Source organism: Penicillium cosmopolitanum (assembly GCF_028827165.1).
Source record: "Penicillium cosmopolitanum strain IBT 29677 chromosome Unknown utg000012l:1.0-3308103.0:1.0-3310761.0, whole genome shotgun sequence".
Classification (NCBI taxonomy): domain Eukaryota; kingdom Fungi; phylum Ascomycota; class Eurotiomycetes; order Eurotiales; family Aspergillaceae; genus Penicillium; species Penicillium cosmopolitanum.
The window spans coordinates 2,708,562-2,724,767 of record NW_026622682.1 but is presented as its reverse complement, the minus strand read 5'-3'; the positions used below and the strand labels follow the sequence as shown (position 1 = coordinate 2,724,767).

At 47.2% G+C, this 16,206-nt stretch overlaps 4 protein-coding genes across 4 annotated transcripts; 1 reads left to right on the top strand and 3 right to left on the bottom strand.

The window, feature by feature from the left end:
* Positions 1–175: 175 nt before the first annotated feature.
* N7509_013770 (uncharacterized protein) lies at positions 176–2,429 on the top strand (the record flags this gene model as incomplete). The annotated part of the gene is made up of 2 exons (XM_056638407.1): positions 176–529; positions 591–2,429. 2 exons carry the CDS (start codon positions 176–178, stop codon positions 2,427–2,429), a joined length of 2,193 nt encoding a protein of 730 aa, XP_056481914.1.
* Positions 2,430–6,214: 3,785 nt separating this feature from the next.
* On the bottom strand, positions 6,215–8,069 carry N7509_013769 (MDR family MFS transporter; the record flags this gene model as incomplete). Its single annotated transcript, XM_056638406.1, has 4 exons — positions 6,215–6,564; positions 6,662–7,035; positions 7,095–7,621; positions 7,689–8,069. The coding sequence occupies 4 exons, from the start codon at positions 8,067–8,069 to the stop codon at positions 6,215–6,217; spliced, it is 1,632 nt and encodes a 543-aa protein (XP_056481913.1).
* Positions 8,070–9,358: 1,289 nt separating this feature from the next.
* On the bottom strand, positions 9,359–11,675 carry N7509_013768 (Interphotoreceptor retinol-binding; the record flags this gene model as incomplete). Its single annotated transcript, XM_056638405.1, has 6 exons — positions 9,359–9,859; positions 9,928–10,783; positions 10,840–10,966; positions 11,026–11,280; positions 11,337–11,471; positions 11,546–11,675. The coding sequence occupies 6 exons, from the start codon at positions 11,673–11,675 to the stop codon at positions 9,359–9,361; spliced, it is 2,004 nt and encodes a 667-aa protein (XP_056481912.1).
* A 953-nt stretch (positions 11,676–12,628) lies between these two features.
* Positions 12,629–13,806, bottom strand: N7509_013767 (uncharacterized protein; the record flags this gene model as incomplete). The annotated part of the gene is made up of 5 exons (XM_056638404.1): positions 12,629–12,775; positions 12,805–12,995; positions 13,064–13,361; positions 13,529–13,699; positions 13,729–13,806. The coding sequence occupies 5 exons, from the start codon at positions 13,804–13,806 to the stop codon at positions 12,629–12,631; spliced, it is 885 nt and encodes a 294-aa protein (XP_056481911.1).
* Positions 13,807–16,206: the final 2,400 nt, after the last annotated feature.

Below are 16,206 nucleotides of genomic sequence, written 5' to 3'. Positions count from 1 at the left end.
AGATGGTTGCGAATGGGGGCTAAAAAGCCTTCTTTCCTAGTTACTGCTTACTCATGATTCATCCCCTCCTCAGCCTCACTCACCACTCACCTCAACCTCAGTAGTTCATGATATTATTTCGCACCGCTTCCACGACATAAGACATCCCAATATCCATCTCCATGTATCATACACCATGTCCGTTCCGAAGGTCCCCTCATCGCATGACGCCCACGGGCAACCCAAACGTAGAAAGGTGCGCAAAGGCACCCACAGTTGCTGGGAATGCAAGCGCCGGAAGATGAAATGTATATTCGATCCGCGTATTTCGAGTACCTCCTGCAACGGGTGTCGACGACGTGGCTCCCCCTGTGTCGGCCAGGAATTCCCCGAGGACCAGGAAAATGTCCTCATGGACATTGGAACTAGTGGTGATGGCAGTTTCTTTGACGGCAGAACTCGCCATGCTACGCCCAACGAAAGGATAGACCATACTCTTACACCTGAGTCAACGATCATGGAGTCTTCACAATTCTATAAATCTTCTGAGGTCCGTCTCTCTTCACGCTCTTCTCTCCAATATGACATGATTGTTCCTGACAGCTTTCTAGCAATATCTGCCAACTACCAGAAGTGATAGCTCACAACGTAAATATGAAAGGCTATCCCAGTTCCTCTATGAATTACTCCCATCACGCGCAGATACCGAGAGTATCTGCAAAGCAAGTCGCCATTTGACCATCCTCTCTCACGAATTGTTGACGACGCCGTACATCACCCTCTCTCAGAATGGCCTCCAGACGCCCGAAAGTTTACTGATCACCCCGCAACCAAATACGCATCCTGTTTTGATCGCGAGACACATGCTCAAACTTGCCATTTTCTTACAGCATCTCCCCCCGGACTTTCATAAGAGGATCGAAGGCCTATCGGAACCACCCCGTATCATCATGGAACGCTTAGCAGATGTTGCCATCTGCCACGTCACGACAAACGAGGCACTGATCAGCAGTATAGAGAGCCTCGAGTGTATCATGCTCGAGAGCCTATACCAAGTGAACATTGGGAACCTTCGACGAGGCTGGGTCGCGGGCCGCAGAGCACTGAGCCTTGCCCAGTTAATGGGCTTTCATCGACCAGATAACCAGACCTTATACAAGACACTCGACCCTGAACTAAAATATGACACACGGATCATGTGGCTCCGCATCAACATCCTCGACCGTCAGCTCTGTCTCCTCCTCGGTCTACCCGAAGGTTGCCCCGACCATAGCATGGCTTTGGATACATACATCACCAATGATTGCCCCATGGGCCGTATCGAGCAGCGGCACTGTGTCGCCATGTCCCGAATTCTCGAACGGAACGCATCCAAGCCGAGTGGCCGAGACCTCGCCGCCACACGCGCCATCGACCTGGAATTGCAGACAGCGGCGGCCAGCCTACCAAGTAAGTGGTGGCTGGCCCCCAAACTCAACAATACATCCACCGACCTGCAAGCCGTGTTCTGGGATACACGCCGCCTGATCCTGCAGATCGGTCACTACAACCTTCTCAACCACCTGCATTTACCGTACATGCTGCGTCCCTGGTCCGCGGAGAACAAAAATGAGTATTCGCGAATCACATGCGTCAATGCATCACGGGAGGTTCTATCACGCTATAACTCGCTCCGCAGCTTCAATCGTATCGCTTACAGTTGTCGCACGGTCGACTTCCTCGCTCTCATCGCGGCGATGGCTCTCCTCCTCGCACACATGGATAGCCATTGTGATGGGGCGGAAAATCTACTTGCAAACCAGTATTTGAGCGATCGCGGGATGATCGAACAGGTACAGGAACACATGAGTGAGATCAACCGGCTGAATTCGGACGAATTGAGCGCACAAACTGCAGATTTGCTAAAGGCGTTATTGGCTATTGACCTGGAGAAAGGACATGAGCGAGTGAGTGTGCGGGAAGCGGGGGGTGAGGGTATGTTACCGCAGGATGGGAATGGGATGAGCTCGGAGGAAGACAGCGTGGTGCAGGTGTATATTCCGTGTTTTGGAATTGTCCGGATCACACGCGAGAAACAGCAAGCTGCGACGATTGGAACCAGCAGTATCAGTAGCAACAACTTCGAAGCCCAACTCCGCTTCTCCCCTTTGATACACCCCAGTGGTCCCCTGTCCACCGACTCCCTCTCTACTAACAATACTTCCAACTCACTCTCCTTCCCTGTCACCGGGACAGCTGCGCCCCTTGAATATCCCGCCGTCCCCTTCGCGCACCAACAACAGCAACAGTGCCAGACCACGTTCTTCGACCCCGGCTTTTCTCTAACACCATCCCCGTTAATGCAGGGCGAGCACCCTGGAGTCGCTGCTGGCGGCGAAGACTGGGCATTCCAGGGGGTGGATATGGCTTTTTTCGAGAGTATAATGAGGAATGCCGGGGGAGATGCTTGAACACTGCCTGTCTACTTTTGGGGACGATTGGATGCACTACCGATTAATCGATCAACAAAGAGCAAACAATATAGTACAGTCGCGCTCGAAATCAGTTTCACGTTTTTACTTTCTTCTATTCCCTGAACTCTCTTCTGAAACACGCTAGTCCGTCTTCGATCTAGTCTGTTGCAGGATTTCGAAATGTATTGTAACCTTCAATTACACGAGTTGTGGGTTTGTAACTTTCCAGAATTACTACTAGTCATATTGGGGTGTTGGATCGTACTGGAATCTCTATGCAGGAGAAGATTGCATGTCTGCGAAGGCATTTATGATACCTCAGTCCACTAATATACTACTGTCACGGGATCACCACTACAATATGTTATAACCAGTTTAGATGGGTTTGTGTTGAGGGGAGAAGGAAGTGTGTGTGAAGGACATGCGCCAACTAGGCAGCAAAAGAATGAATTGATTTTTAAGGAGTCCTCAGCGGTAATCAAGGCTAATTCCTCAACATTGTTCTCTCCAATATTAGCTTTTATCTCAGCAATATCGCTTCCTCGGCCCCAATTGTCAGCGTGGCTAACGGCTAGCATGGCACATTCGGACAGCTAATTCCCCATTTACAAGATTCGGAATCGGCGGCTTTCTGACACACTGCTGCCTTCACCTTGTTCCTTTCTGCATAGATACCGCACGATGTTTCGCAGTCACCCAGTCTTGTATAACCGAGGCCGACTTCACAAATACCCTTTTTATCCTCCACAATGCACCAGCACTTACACAATTGTGGCTGCTGTAGAATTAGAAAATCTGACCATGCATTGACGCTGGCCACACAGGTGAGGATAGTAATATGACATAGAAACTTCATGATCGATCAATGTAAAAACTAAGACAAGAATCAAACCTGGCTTAGCGCATTTGGATTGGAGAGACGACATTACCAGTAACAAATATAGGTTGTAAGATCGCTCGGTCATATATTTAGCGGTGGTAATAATAGAGCTTGCGTGTCCTCAGCAGGGGCTGATATGAGGAAAACGTAGGAATTTTTATAGGAAAAGCGTTTGAATTCCTCTGCATGAACTGTAGTATCCGGGCATTCCTTGATTTCTACACATGCATGAAACGCCTTCTTATCCTTATGGCTCAGCGTGGCTTATTCAGCCGCCGTATTCCCAACGAGTAGGTGAACCTAAAATTGAGATCTATACACTCTCAAACGTCATGCATATGAGTCTAGAACCTTACATTTATGTCCTTTGACTAGTTCCGCTCCCAGGGTGCAGGCCGGGGCCGCGCGGTCGGGGAGGGGGGGGCGCTCGGCTCCTAGATAGTTTGACTTTTAGAATACAATCTGTGGCAGTGAGGCTAGTGCCTATTACATAGATCTGTACAGTTACAGGGAACATTTGAACATGGTTCTCCAGACTCCCTATAACCGCAAGTCTGAATATCACCATCCTTCCTGCACCAGTCACCTGGAATTTTGAGCCTGCTAGCTGCGGTGCCGCAACTATTGATACACTCAGTCCACGAGCCCACACGACCCAGTGATATCTCGCATGGCAAACGCGGTTTGTCAAGGATATAGCAATAGCAATTGCATGACTGGTCTGGGTTTAAGAGGTATTGGTCCTGATCTCCAGCCGCGAGACATGAAAGAAAGCAGGAGGCAAGAATATATGTCAATTTCATAGTATGGAAATAGAGATAAGCTCTCAAGTGGATGTAGCCGTGAATGATTTGGATCAGAACAGAGGCTCTCTCTTTAAGAGTTAGCAATATAATGAAAAGTGGCATCCAGTTTGTGATACCTACTACATATAATAGATAGGGTCAATGAGATGGACATAGGCTACGCCTTTCAAGTCTTGGGAGACATTACTTGTACTACTTGCATCACCATCTATCATGTAGAAAGTTAAAAACAAAAATGTTACAGCGTTTTAAGTATCAATTTTTGTGGTATTGTCGAGGATTCAGTAAGTCCCATTTCATATCTATCCGCTTGCGGATGTTGTACGTCATATCCTCTATAGTCCGGGATAAAGTGCAAGATGGCGTTAACAGATAGTCACACGACCCGTCATAACTAGTCCCAGAATAGCTCTCGTTAGTCTCGGCAGCGTAGGGTCAGCAACACGGGTCCAAGGGCGGTCCTTTCAAGGCTAACAATATAACAGGAAAAACCGAGTTGCCATCGAATACTGCCATCGATCTACGCCTGGGTCTTCTAGGTTCATGCGAGCAATGCGGCCTGCTATGAGAGAAGTCTGCGCGACTTTGCCGACCGAGCTAAGATTCCTGGGCGCTAAGACCGCAAAACCAATATATTCGCACTCGTTGGGGTCTAGCTGGAAAATAGATCCTTGTCCTAGATAACGTTGATATTGACGAGCTCCTTCGCAAACCTTCGGCGACTAGTACGGAGACCCAAGGAAATGCCCAGAGCTATTACCTCGACGCAGCCACCGCCACGGTACTGTACCTTCTCGAAAGGTCAAATAGCTCCATTATTTTCACAAGTCGGAACTGTTACGGGTCAATTGAAAAGAACAATATCAATGCGGTACCTACGGACGAAATTATCGACGCTAGAGGGGAGAAGAGAAAAATAGGAAGAAAGGCAGAAGGGAGGGATCCTTAAGGGCATTTCAATGGAGAAAAGCAGACAAAATTTTCCAGGAAGACAAATACTGTCCATCCTCCGCTCCACACAGTCCTCTATCCTCAATCCGTCATCCGCTGTTAGCCATAATCATAACATCCACAGGCCTTTCCGTAACAGAGCAGATGGTGAAGCCGCCCTCAATAGCACTTTATCCAAGAAATGGCAAGCACAATAAATATTCCGCGAAGAATGCCGAAATAGAAGATAAGGCAGGTCCCACAACATGCAAAGTTTGGCCCGATGAGAGTACAGTACTGTGACACGAATTGAGGAACAAACATCCGCCTTATAATTTACTGCTACTGCAGAATCACAGAAAATATCACAGAAAAGACCAACTAATAAACGATGAAATTGCTCGTTTGAAGTAATCCATTGGCAATTCAGTCGGCTTTTCAACAATCCACGAGCTCAATCTTGATCGGAATATAAATTTCAGGAATTTTCTCGTGACCTATAGCATTATATTGGAAGAATTCCGAGCGTCTGGAAATAATAACATACCTGGAAAAAATCTCATTAACCATTGTGATGCCTCCTCACCTGTCCCTTGCCCCTGGAGCTCCTGCTCGGGTTCCAAATCAAATGCGAGAACCGGCGGTACTGCGTACCACCGTGAATGCAACCGATCCTCGTAGCTCAAAATATTTTGACGCGAAAGCTGGGTATCTGGAAACGAAGAGACAATCCATGAATTCCATCTAATTCAATCAGGAACCACGCGCTCTGGAGGTTTATCTTGAAAGCTCTGGACGTATCCAGATTGCGTAGAGCTTGATCCAAACCAAAGTTTAGCTTAAAGCGTCTGTAATCCAATGGTCTTGTACCGTACTAGTATTCCAAGAATGTGGGCGTGGTGGACTAAACATGAAAGGCATGGCGTCATCCAAAGCAAAGCTCGACAACGAATCAAGAGTAAAGAGGTGAAATTGATTTCGAACGCGTCTGTATATTAAACACTCTAGGTATGTACACAAGATACCCCTAAGCTGAATCTGATGTATCACTTTGGAAATGAACATGTTGCCACCCCCAAGCCGAAGCTCACTCGCCTGTAAAATACTTTGCCATCAGCCACCTGCCATATCAGGTAGCAGCTCTACCAGCGCAAACCTAACCAATTTTAAGATCGATCCCTATTCTTCTCTTCCACTACAGCCTCATCTGCCGTCGGCTTATCCTTCTTCCCATGATCCGGCAGCCTCTTAAACGGAATAATCAGCGACAAGAGGACCGCAAACGCCGCACACGCCAACGAAAACGCAAACACATCCTTGATACCGACCATATACGCTGCGATCACCTCCTTCAGATCATCCCCGCTGAACACGTCCTGAATGTCGGAGGCGCCGGTGCCCAGGACCAGGGTGATATCGTGGTGACCTTCACCGGAGAGGACGGTCTGGAGCATCCGATTGGCGAAGAGGGATTGTGCGATGGCGACGAAGTAAGCTCCGCTAAGGGTTTGACACACTGTGGTGAAGTTCGGTGTTAGTGCTCATGTATATAAGGTACTCGAGTGCGCGATACTTATATTGCCGAGTAAGCGAGAACAAATACTAGTACTTACTAACCATGATTCCAGTCGCGCTGGAAACATCTTCAAGCTTCGAGAAGCCCTGCACAGCCGTCATGGGGATCTGGTTGCAGATCCCAACCCCAAATCCAAAAAGCACCTCGGCACCGATGTACATGGCTTTAGAGGAGTCAACATCCAGGATATAAATCAGGGCCATTCCGGCGGTCATGATGAGGGCGCCGAGGAGCTCGTAGGGTTGTGTGTAGCGGGTCTTTCCTATGACGCCGCCGCTGATAACGGCTCCAAGGGCGAAGAAGGCGAGGAATGGGAGGGTGTTCACGCCGCTTGTCACGGCTGATTGGCCGTGGATGGATTGGAAGTAAATGGGAAGATAGAACATGACTTGGTAGAGGGCGCCATATGAACTAAAGTGGGTTAGTCATGGGTGGGAGATGGGTAGATGTATAAGCCATGAAGAACGTACATGAGGCAGAATAGGGCATTACTCCATGTCATGCGCGGTTTGAGGATGCTGAAGGGGGCCATGGCACGATGGCCCTGAAACCATTCAGTAATAAAGAAGCCAATGCTGAGGACAATCCACATAACCAAGGTCGCGATGACAGAGCCATCATTCCATGATTTAGTCTGTCCACCCCATTGCAATGCCAGCGTCAAACAAATAAGAGACACAAGTAATAAGCAGAAGCCTGGGAGATCCAGTGCGAGGATGATCTCCTGCCATGTTGCTGTTACTTTCTTAATGTGCTTGGGGATGCGCAGGAATAATAGTAACAGCACGATAATTGGTCCACCAACGGGCAAATTAATCCAGAAACACCATCTCCAAGTAACACCACTCGTGAATGCGCCGCCAATCACCGGTCCCAGAATAGTCGAGACCATAAAGACTGCCATCCAAGTGCCAATGAGAAGCGGATGGTTTCTCGGCGGGGCGACGTAGTTTATGACAATGAGGGTGCCTCCGAGGACACCAGAGGCCCCCCCATCCTTGGATGGCACGTCCAATGATGACGGACACGCTATTCGGAGCTGCTGCGGCCACAATACTGCCCACCAAAAAGATGCCGACTGCGCTGAGATAAACCCACTTCACGTCGAGGTACTTGAACAGCTTTCCCCACAGCGGCGAGGCCGAGGCTGCGAGGATGAAAGTAGCACTTCCATACCACCCCACGTCGTCGAGCTTGCGAAAATCATTGGTGATGCCGGGGATTGCGGTTGCGATGATACCAATCTCCAAGGAGACGAGAATGGTACTCACGAAGATCGTGAACATGATGAGGATGAGTCGGACACCAGTCGCATAGTCGGGAGGAATATCGACAGGGTCTTTTTCCTTTTGTTGTTCGGAAGCATCGCTGACACTAGCCGAGCTGGGCTGACTTCTGTCCAGCTCAGTCTTGTTGCTGTTATCGAGGTCTGAACCGTCTGCCATCATTCAAGTCCAAATAACAATGTTGGATATTCTGCGCCACGGCAACCTGTCAAAGGGTCACACGGAGATTGTAACTTATAGTCTCGAGCTCACAAATAGATATGCTGAAGCCATCTTGATGACGAAAATTCCACGCAAGGAAGCCTCTGATTGACACGGTCGAATAAGAGAACGAGACAATTCGACCGCCGTGTTTTGTATATAAATCTTGGCAATGGAGCTATTAATGGACCACTGAATTAGTCATAACGGCGGTCGAATCAACCCGAAAATCGCCAAGACATGCCGCAGCATTCGTCCGCCGTGTGCTAAGGACTAGCTGACTGATACTACTAGTATTAGAATTAGAAATTGTTCTTTTTCACCCTCGACCGACAGGTTTAAGGTTCGACCGTAGGGTTAGACTCCAGGATTTCGTAGGTAGCATGCTTACCGCAGCCGATAGGGTAAGTAGGCCAAAATTAGTAAACAGGAAAATGAATTGACAGCCGATATTGGAGTTATTTATTATTAAGAGTTCAATGTTGGTAATATAAAGAGATGCCGTTAATTGAAACTTGCTATAACCTTAGAAGATAAAATACTGATTACTACTAGTACTCTACTGATAGCAGTCACTCTATATATCCGCACGGCTAGGGTCTAAGTGAATAAAGATGCCACTGAATTCCCGAGGTCGGAACTTCACAAAGTGCGTGTGTTGGGCAATTTTTAAGGACAAAGAGGGTAGTAGTAGTAGCTTCACTTTATTAGAATTTGCTGGCAGAATATTCTCAATTCATGTCAAAGTTCGAATGGTAATATAATGGCCTGGATAGATGTTTAACACAGCTTAATTTATGCAATGGGCACCCCAAGACCATGATTCACTAAATCTGGAGACAAAATCATCCTCTGGTCCTTTGATCTAGTGGTGAGGATGTCAGATTTTGAAGGTTAACCCTTCCCCGCTTAGTGTGGTGATCGATTTTCTGAATGCCCCGGTTCGAACCCGGGAAGGACCTCAATCATTTCATTTTTGTTCAGATCTGTTCTCTCTTAATCAATTTTTATTTTCTTTTAGATTTTTGATTACACACATTCAATTAAACCTGATCCAACACGGTCCATATTTTAACCGAACGCCATCCATGGATCAACACTTTCTCGTCACATTCTAAGGTTTATGACCAGAGCTATATGAATTTGAACCTGAATATTTTTATATCCTATTGACCGACTATAAGAGTCAATCTCTTCATCACAGAAACTAAATTCGATTTCTACATACAATGCAAACACCGTGAACTTCACGCATCCAGACTTCCCTCCCCACTAGTCGACCCCTTAACACACCCTGCATCCCCAAACATCGACCCCACAGCATCTTGCCAAGTAGTCTCCTGCTGAAGGTAATTCTGCAGCGTATAAAAGCGCCGACACTCCGCAGCTTCATAGACGAATTGCAACGGAGTCTCACCATCCTCGGGATCATACTCGTTGCGAAGATTGATATTCCCACTCCAGGAATACGACGGTGTCAGGTTTGGACTCGTCTCGTTGAACCGTTTCCACTCAGACGTGCTCAGGATAGGGGACGAGGTCCCCGCGGCTTTTTGGATGGCCTGATTTGCTTGCTGAATGTAGCCGTTGAGATAGTTGATTTGTAGCGACTGGCCTCCCTTGACGCCGCCGGCTCCTTGCATGGGGCTTTCGGTAGGTCGTCCGCCGAATGCAATGGTGCGGACGCCTTGGCGTTTCATTAATTTGAGGAAGAGGGCGCAGGTTGAGGCACATTCACCATTGGTAAGCTGAATTTTGATACTGGTTAGTTCCGTGATTTTTTTCCCCTGAAACTTTCGAGGTGGATGCAACTTACGATTGCGATGTTTTTCGCTGGGAAGAGGGCGTTCTTGGGGTCCACAGCGATGGGTCCGTATCCATTGATGGGGAAAATGGTAGACGAGAGAGCCGTGTAGTTGAAATTAGCCAGCAAGCTGGACGATGAGCTTCCAAGAGTATCGTGCGGACCATAGAGATCATCCCAGGACTTGAAGTCGGTTTTTTGATCAGGTTGGACATTCATCTTGTACCCGAATGGGTTGCTAGCACCTGCGCTGGGGTCGGATGATTCGGCCTTTGTGAGGTACTTCGCTGCATCATGTGCTCTATAACGTGTCGCTGTGTAGGGTGTTTCTTCTGGGAAGAAAATCTTGAACAGATCAAGCCCAATTGAGATAGATCCACCCGGGTTGCCGGTCAGATCGATCAGGATATTCTTCTTGCCAGCCTCTGTGGCGTTTTTCAAAAACTCGACGGTGACCCGGGAAACATCATTCGGACTGGAAGAGAATGTCGGGAGGAAGAGAATTCCCGTGTCCTCCAGGCCCGTAAGCTTAGAGAAATAGCCTGCAACGGAATTTGCCGAGTTCTTCCAAGTCGTATCGGGAAGCCCTGGTACTTCGGATGAAGCTTCCTCGGTACTGGATGTGCTTAAAGCGGAGTTTAGTGTTCGAGGAATGCAATTGACGGTGTATAGCTCGGTGCCATTGTCATATGAGAAGAACCTCTCAGTGGGGGAGGCTTTCTTCTCTATGGTCTGTTTGGTCCCGTTGCCGTACTCGATGGTCAGCTCTGGGCCTTCGCTCCATTCGGTAGAGGAGGTCCAAAGGCCATTGACACTGATGGGTGTATTGGTGACGCTGCGAGCTGAAGCTGGGAATATTCGGTTATATCTGCATATATTAGCCGATGTGATCACAATGGATTGCGTAAAGATTGGAAAACATACTGCGCATCCTGGTCTTGAAGAGCTTGGCTAAATGCGTATGTTTCGAGAAACTTCGCTGCATCTGTGCCATTGATAGAAACAAGGGGTGAGACATCCTTGGGATTTTGCTCTTTGACATTTGCGTCGTCTGTGGGTCATAGTCAGCTGGGTATGTCTTGCATCTGGTGCTAGTAAGCATGTACTCACTCAAAGTATAGATTTCGGGGAGCGACAGCCCATCTGATGAAACCGACACAAGCGGAAGATCGATGACATAGTTGAAAATGGTCTGGGAACAAAGCTGAAAGACCAAGTGACTATCATGCGCGGATTTTATGAGTTTGGAAATTTCGAAATCCATCTCAAACTGGCTCGAGTAGCCATCGCCCTTGGCTTTGTCTAGGATTGTATCGATTCCCCCCAAAAGGTCGACAGATGGCATCTTGTATCCAGATGGAGGTGCTGTTCACTTGCTTTAGCCTAAATTAAAATGCACATATGGCCGCGATGTTGCTCACATTTAAGAAAGTCGACAGTGGACTGAAACTCGAGGATTTTGCGCACATTGGTCAAAAATGTTGTCGCTAGATCCGATTCAAACGGCATCGACTTAAGACATTGATATGCCAAATCATGCGGCACCGTTGCATCGACTATGACCGTTAGCTAGTGCCTTTCACTCTGACTGCTGATAAAACCATCGATGCTCCCTCCCAATATGACGTACCCTTTTTTTCATTGGCATCTGCCACGAGATGAGTGATCTGCGCACATGGATCGATATCGCGCACATTTCTGCTTGCTGCAACAACGGCCCCAAGCGCGACCGGGGCTAATAAGGTCGTCTTTAAATGCATCACTAGAGAGATGGTGATGTTAAAATCGTGAAGTCGAGAGGTTCGATCTGCAGCATTTGGGGGCTTGGGGGCTTCTCCACTCTCAGGGGCGTCGGTGGACCCTTGCGTGTCGTTCGTTGCTATTTTGGCAGATCAACGTGGATCCCCAGAGAGTGCCAAGACGAAATGTGAGCGTTGAGGATTGCGAAACGATCTGGATGTCTCGGCTAGTGGCGTTTTCTACGAACGTCTGGTTAACACCAAGTGGGATGATCAAGGGGGTGGCTTTTTTCGGAGCTTCTTTGTTGTTTGTGTTGGTTGTTAGGGTGAGGAAGTAAACATTGAGTCAGTCTGGCCCGAGATCGCTTAGGCTACTCGTAAGCCAACCGGAAGTGACAAAATAATTGAAGAAAGGGATCGGCAGAGACAGGATACGAGTACATCTGTAAAGGCCTAGCCAAACATTTGATTTCTCATGAACCTACTAATGCTACTAGAAGGAGAGACAGTACTATATTTTCTTAATCCGAGAACAGCACCAAAACTTCAACAAGAGCAATAAAAGACCAAAACATACGGCTTTAAAGCAAAGCCCAACACAAATTAAGAACTATCCACAGGTCTATCTGTGAGTGACAATTCTAGTGTCAACATCGTGAGGGAACTTGCAACCCTGAACCGTACAAATCTTCTGCGGACACCGATGTCCACTAACACAATTCTCATCATCACATCCCAGGCCCTTTTGACAAGAACTCAAGCGGGCGATCCACATTAGATCAGTTACTTCTTCGCCCTTAAGTTTTGGTCCATGTTTATGGGTACAGGTTTCTCCATATGAGCACGAACCCAATATGTGAAACAGGTTGCAAAATTTATTTTGCTTCAGAGTCTCAATATTCGACTTCGATGAAAAGCGCAACTGGGCATCAACTCGCTGACCGCTAGCATTTTTACAAACAAAAAGCTTCGGGTTATTTGGCTTTGGTATACCTGTCGGCGGATTTGTTGTCTTGGTGAGGTCTTCGGCAGCTGTCTTCGCTACGGAGGCGTAGTTTGGGGTCGGCGTTCGTGGCGGCGTGATTGCTGGTGTCACGGTGGTATCGCCGACAGACACCCTTCTAGATAGTAGTTTCTTCGATCTAAATACCGTCGAGAAGGAGGTTGTCTCAAAATCCGGTACCAAAGCCTTAAGTTCATGCGCAAACGGTGGACCCTCTACCAGCAAAATCCGATTCGATCCACGATGAGGTCCTAATATACGCGCATAACCATTATCTGCAGACCCACAGAAGACAATGTGTTGGCAATGAATATTCAGAAGATCACGATCAAAGTGCGCTGGAAATATATTAGAGCTGTTTTGCTAGTATTGAGAATATGGCGGATGAACACGACGTGCACCGTACCTCGAATCTTCACATCAACACACTCCTTTCCGTTGCCGGCATTCACAAAGTCACACAGAACATTCTCCATGTTAAATCCTCGGATAAACGCCTCCAGAGTATCGTTAGAACTGACGGTATCCGTACCACGATAAGTCTTTGTCAAGCCAGCCACGTTCGCGTATACCCGGATACAATATTGGATATTCGGACTGGATTTGGGTATGAGTGTTTGGACATGTCCTTGAACAGCTTCGATGAGCGCCTTCGCTGCTGAACGACCGCCGTTTTGTCCATCTTGCACAAAGCTATCCAGAAACTAGACAAGTCAGTCGAAACGAAATTGGTACTGGAAGTGGTAGTCTCACATTCATATGGTCACCATCAACCAAAACAGATACAAAACTTAACATCGCCTATTATCGCCAAATATCAGTAAGGAAGTAGACCATGTAGCTAGTGAGTATTGGGATCCACAAAGTATACCTTCTTTCTCTGTTCCTCTCCCAGCTCATCCCGACTTTTTTTGGCCTTCTCCTTGTAGGACCGGGCCAATTCCTTCTGGTCGGTGAACTCGCTTTTTTCGTTCCGAAGATCGGCAAGGAGCTTCTCAACATGAGAAACGAGGTCCTGAAATCGCAACGTCGTTAGCCAGTCCTACTGCGAGTGTGTTTTCCAAAACATACGGCGATCAATTTGTCCTTATTATCTTCGATGGCACTCAAGGCCTCGTGCCTTCTCTTTAACTCTGCCACGTCCACCATTTTCTCTTCTCAGAAATGTCGATATGTGCGTATATTGGAGGAGGGGGGAAAGCAAGCAGCAATGAACTAATCCTCGATGAAGGAACCTTTTATTGTTATACCCGACCCGCGACTTATGCCCAAGGCTGAAGCCCACTCGGCCCTGTACTTTGCTGCCACGTCAGATTCCAAGGTTGGAACAGCACAGGTGCATGAATTCATGTTTCCTCTGAGTAGTTTGTGTAGCCGATATTGGATCGCGATGCTAATTGGCCTTGCACTGCAAGCCATGCCAACATTGGGATAATGAGTGGTAGTTGCAGGGTTTATGTTAGCGCCCCGTGGAATTGCGGCAGCATTAACAGGACAGACCAATCTGTAGCTACAAATTCTTGTTAGATTTTCCTTGAAAAGTCAACCTGTTATAACACAGCTTGAAAAAAAGAAAATCAAGTAAGGAGCTTCAATTATTTGGATGATAAAGCTGGCTCAAAGGGATCATAGACTAAAACCAGCGACCTTGAAAGCTATTCTATTCAGAATATTTAACTCTTGCCACCCCGCAGATACATATCTGAAGTAGAAAAAAGAAAGAGTGGTAACCAATTAAAAGCTAAGCGCCGACAAGGCGGAATGGGTGCTCCAGGGCTTGGTTTGATGACGTGGCGGATTCAGCCTCATGAACCAGCATGAGGAATCGGAAGTAACGCATGTACATTACGAAAGTACGCGTATTTTTTTTATCAAGGAGATTTCAATTTAGAGCTGTCAGGCTAAAGGCAAATACCATAAAAATAAACAAGTTGAAAAAAGCAAACTCATGGGATGAGCACAAAAATATACAGTTTGCTTCGCTCAACCTTTGCTCCCATTAGCCTCTCAATGATACCTTTCAAAGTATCTGACTCAAAAGGTGCAGTCATTGACATAGAAACAAAGACCAAAGATCTCCAAAATCGATACTAGAGATAATGGTACCTGTTAGATACTTTGAAGATACCCTGGGAGTATCATGAAGACTCACAATTCCCTTTTTGCAGTCGGCAACACGACAGAAAGCTTCACCAGGGTGGACAAGGACGTCATTTCCAGTCTCCTATCATTGGATATAATCAGTAAGAGTAAGTTTACCTCAGGGTACCTGTAAGGTATTTCCAGATCTCGCCTCAAATTCCGGCAATTCCACTTGGCAAATCAATACCTTCTGGATTTTGCTAGAGGGCATAGCAGTAGGGGGATTCTGTCATCAGAGGTTGTTCAACGAGCAACTTCTGGTTGAGCCAATCCATCAAACAGGGGAGCTCAAATGCCCAATCTCCCCGAGACACGAAAGTCGTCTCCTTAGAAGCCCGAATGCGTTTGAATGATAATTCTCATCACGACATCGGAATGGCTGGAATGACATGGGCTGCTCGGTTGGTATTCGAAGTGACCTGCTGCCTTGAATCTTCATTTCCTTGACCGCCGTGACTATTCCCGAGAGCAACGTGTTCAGGCGAACACGAAAGGATGTCTCGCTGAGACGGCTGAATTGCTGGCGGATGAGCACACCAGGGACGGAAGGATTTCCCAGTCCAGATTTGTCTCTCCGACAAATTGATCATGAACGAAGCTGCACTCGGAGTAAAGTCCATTATTCATCATCCAGGTTGTTGGATCAAGATATTACCAAGGTGGATAGAGAAGTGACAGAACTCAGCGGAACGAAATATTGCGATTGTTCCATAGCTGAGATAAGTTCAATAGACAAAGATGAACCATAGAACCATCAAAGGTTTTTCTCGGTTAGCGGAAGCATAGGAAGATGCCCTGGAATGAGAGGGAGAGGTTTTCTCTCGGATTGGCAGAAGCGGAAGAATCTGCACTGGGGTGAGAGTGACAGGTTTCTCTGCCATGCTTCGATGACATGGCTTATGGAGACGAGGATGCTCTGAGTTAGTAAACCCCTTGCAAGCTCCTCATTTCGAGTCCGATTTCTCGTGGCATACCGAGAAGACCCCCATTCCCAACAGTGATGCTTCCACCTGCGATGCAGTCACACTTGAAAATCGCTTCAACGAAGACTAGAATCGCGTACGGGACCACGGAGACCCTGGAAAGACCATGTATACTGTGAGTTGTTTGGATTTGAAGTCGGGAGTCAAGACCGAGATATTGAAGGAATGAAAACAGGAGTAGAAGAGTCTCCCCTGTAAATAAACAAATAAGTAAACAAACAACCAAAAAAGTGTTCAAGTGGGAAGGCGCGCTGGCGGTGTTGAAAATGCAGGAGCGATGGAGTAGACCCTGGGCCACTTCCATTTTAACTCTACTAGTAAGGAGTAGTAGTAGGTAGGTGGTTAATAGAAGAGAGAGAAGAAACAAGAATGGAGAAATATGATTGACCAACTTATATAAGAAAAGCATGACAAAGCCCTGGGT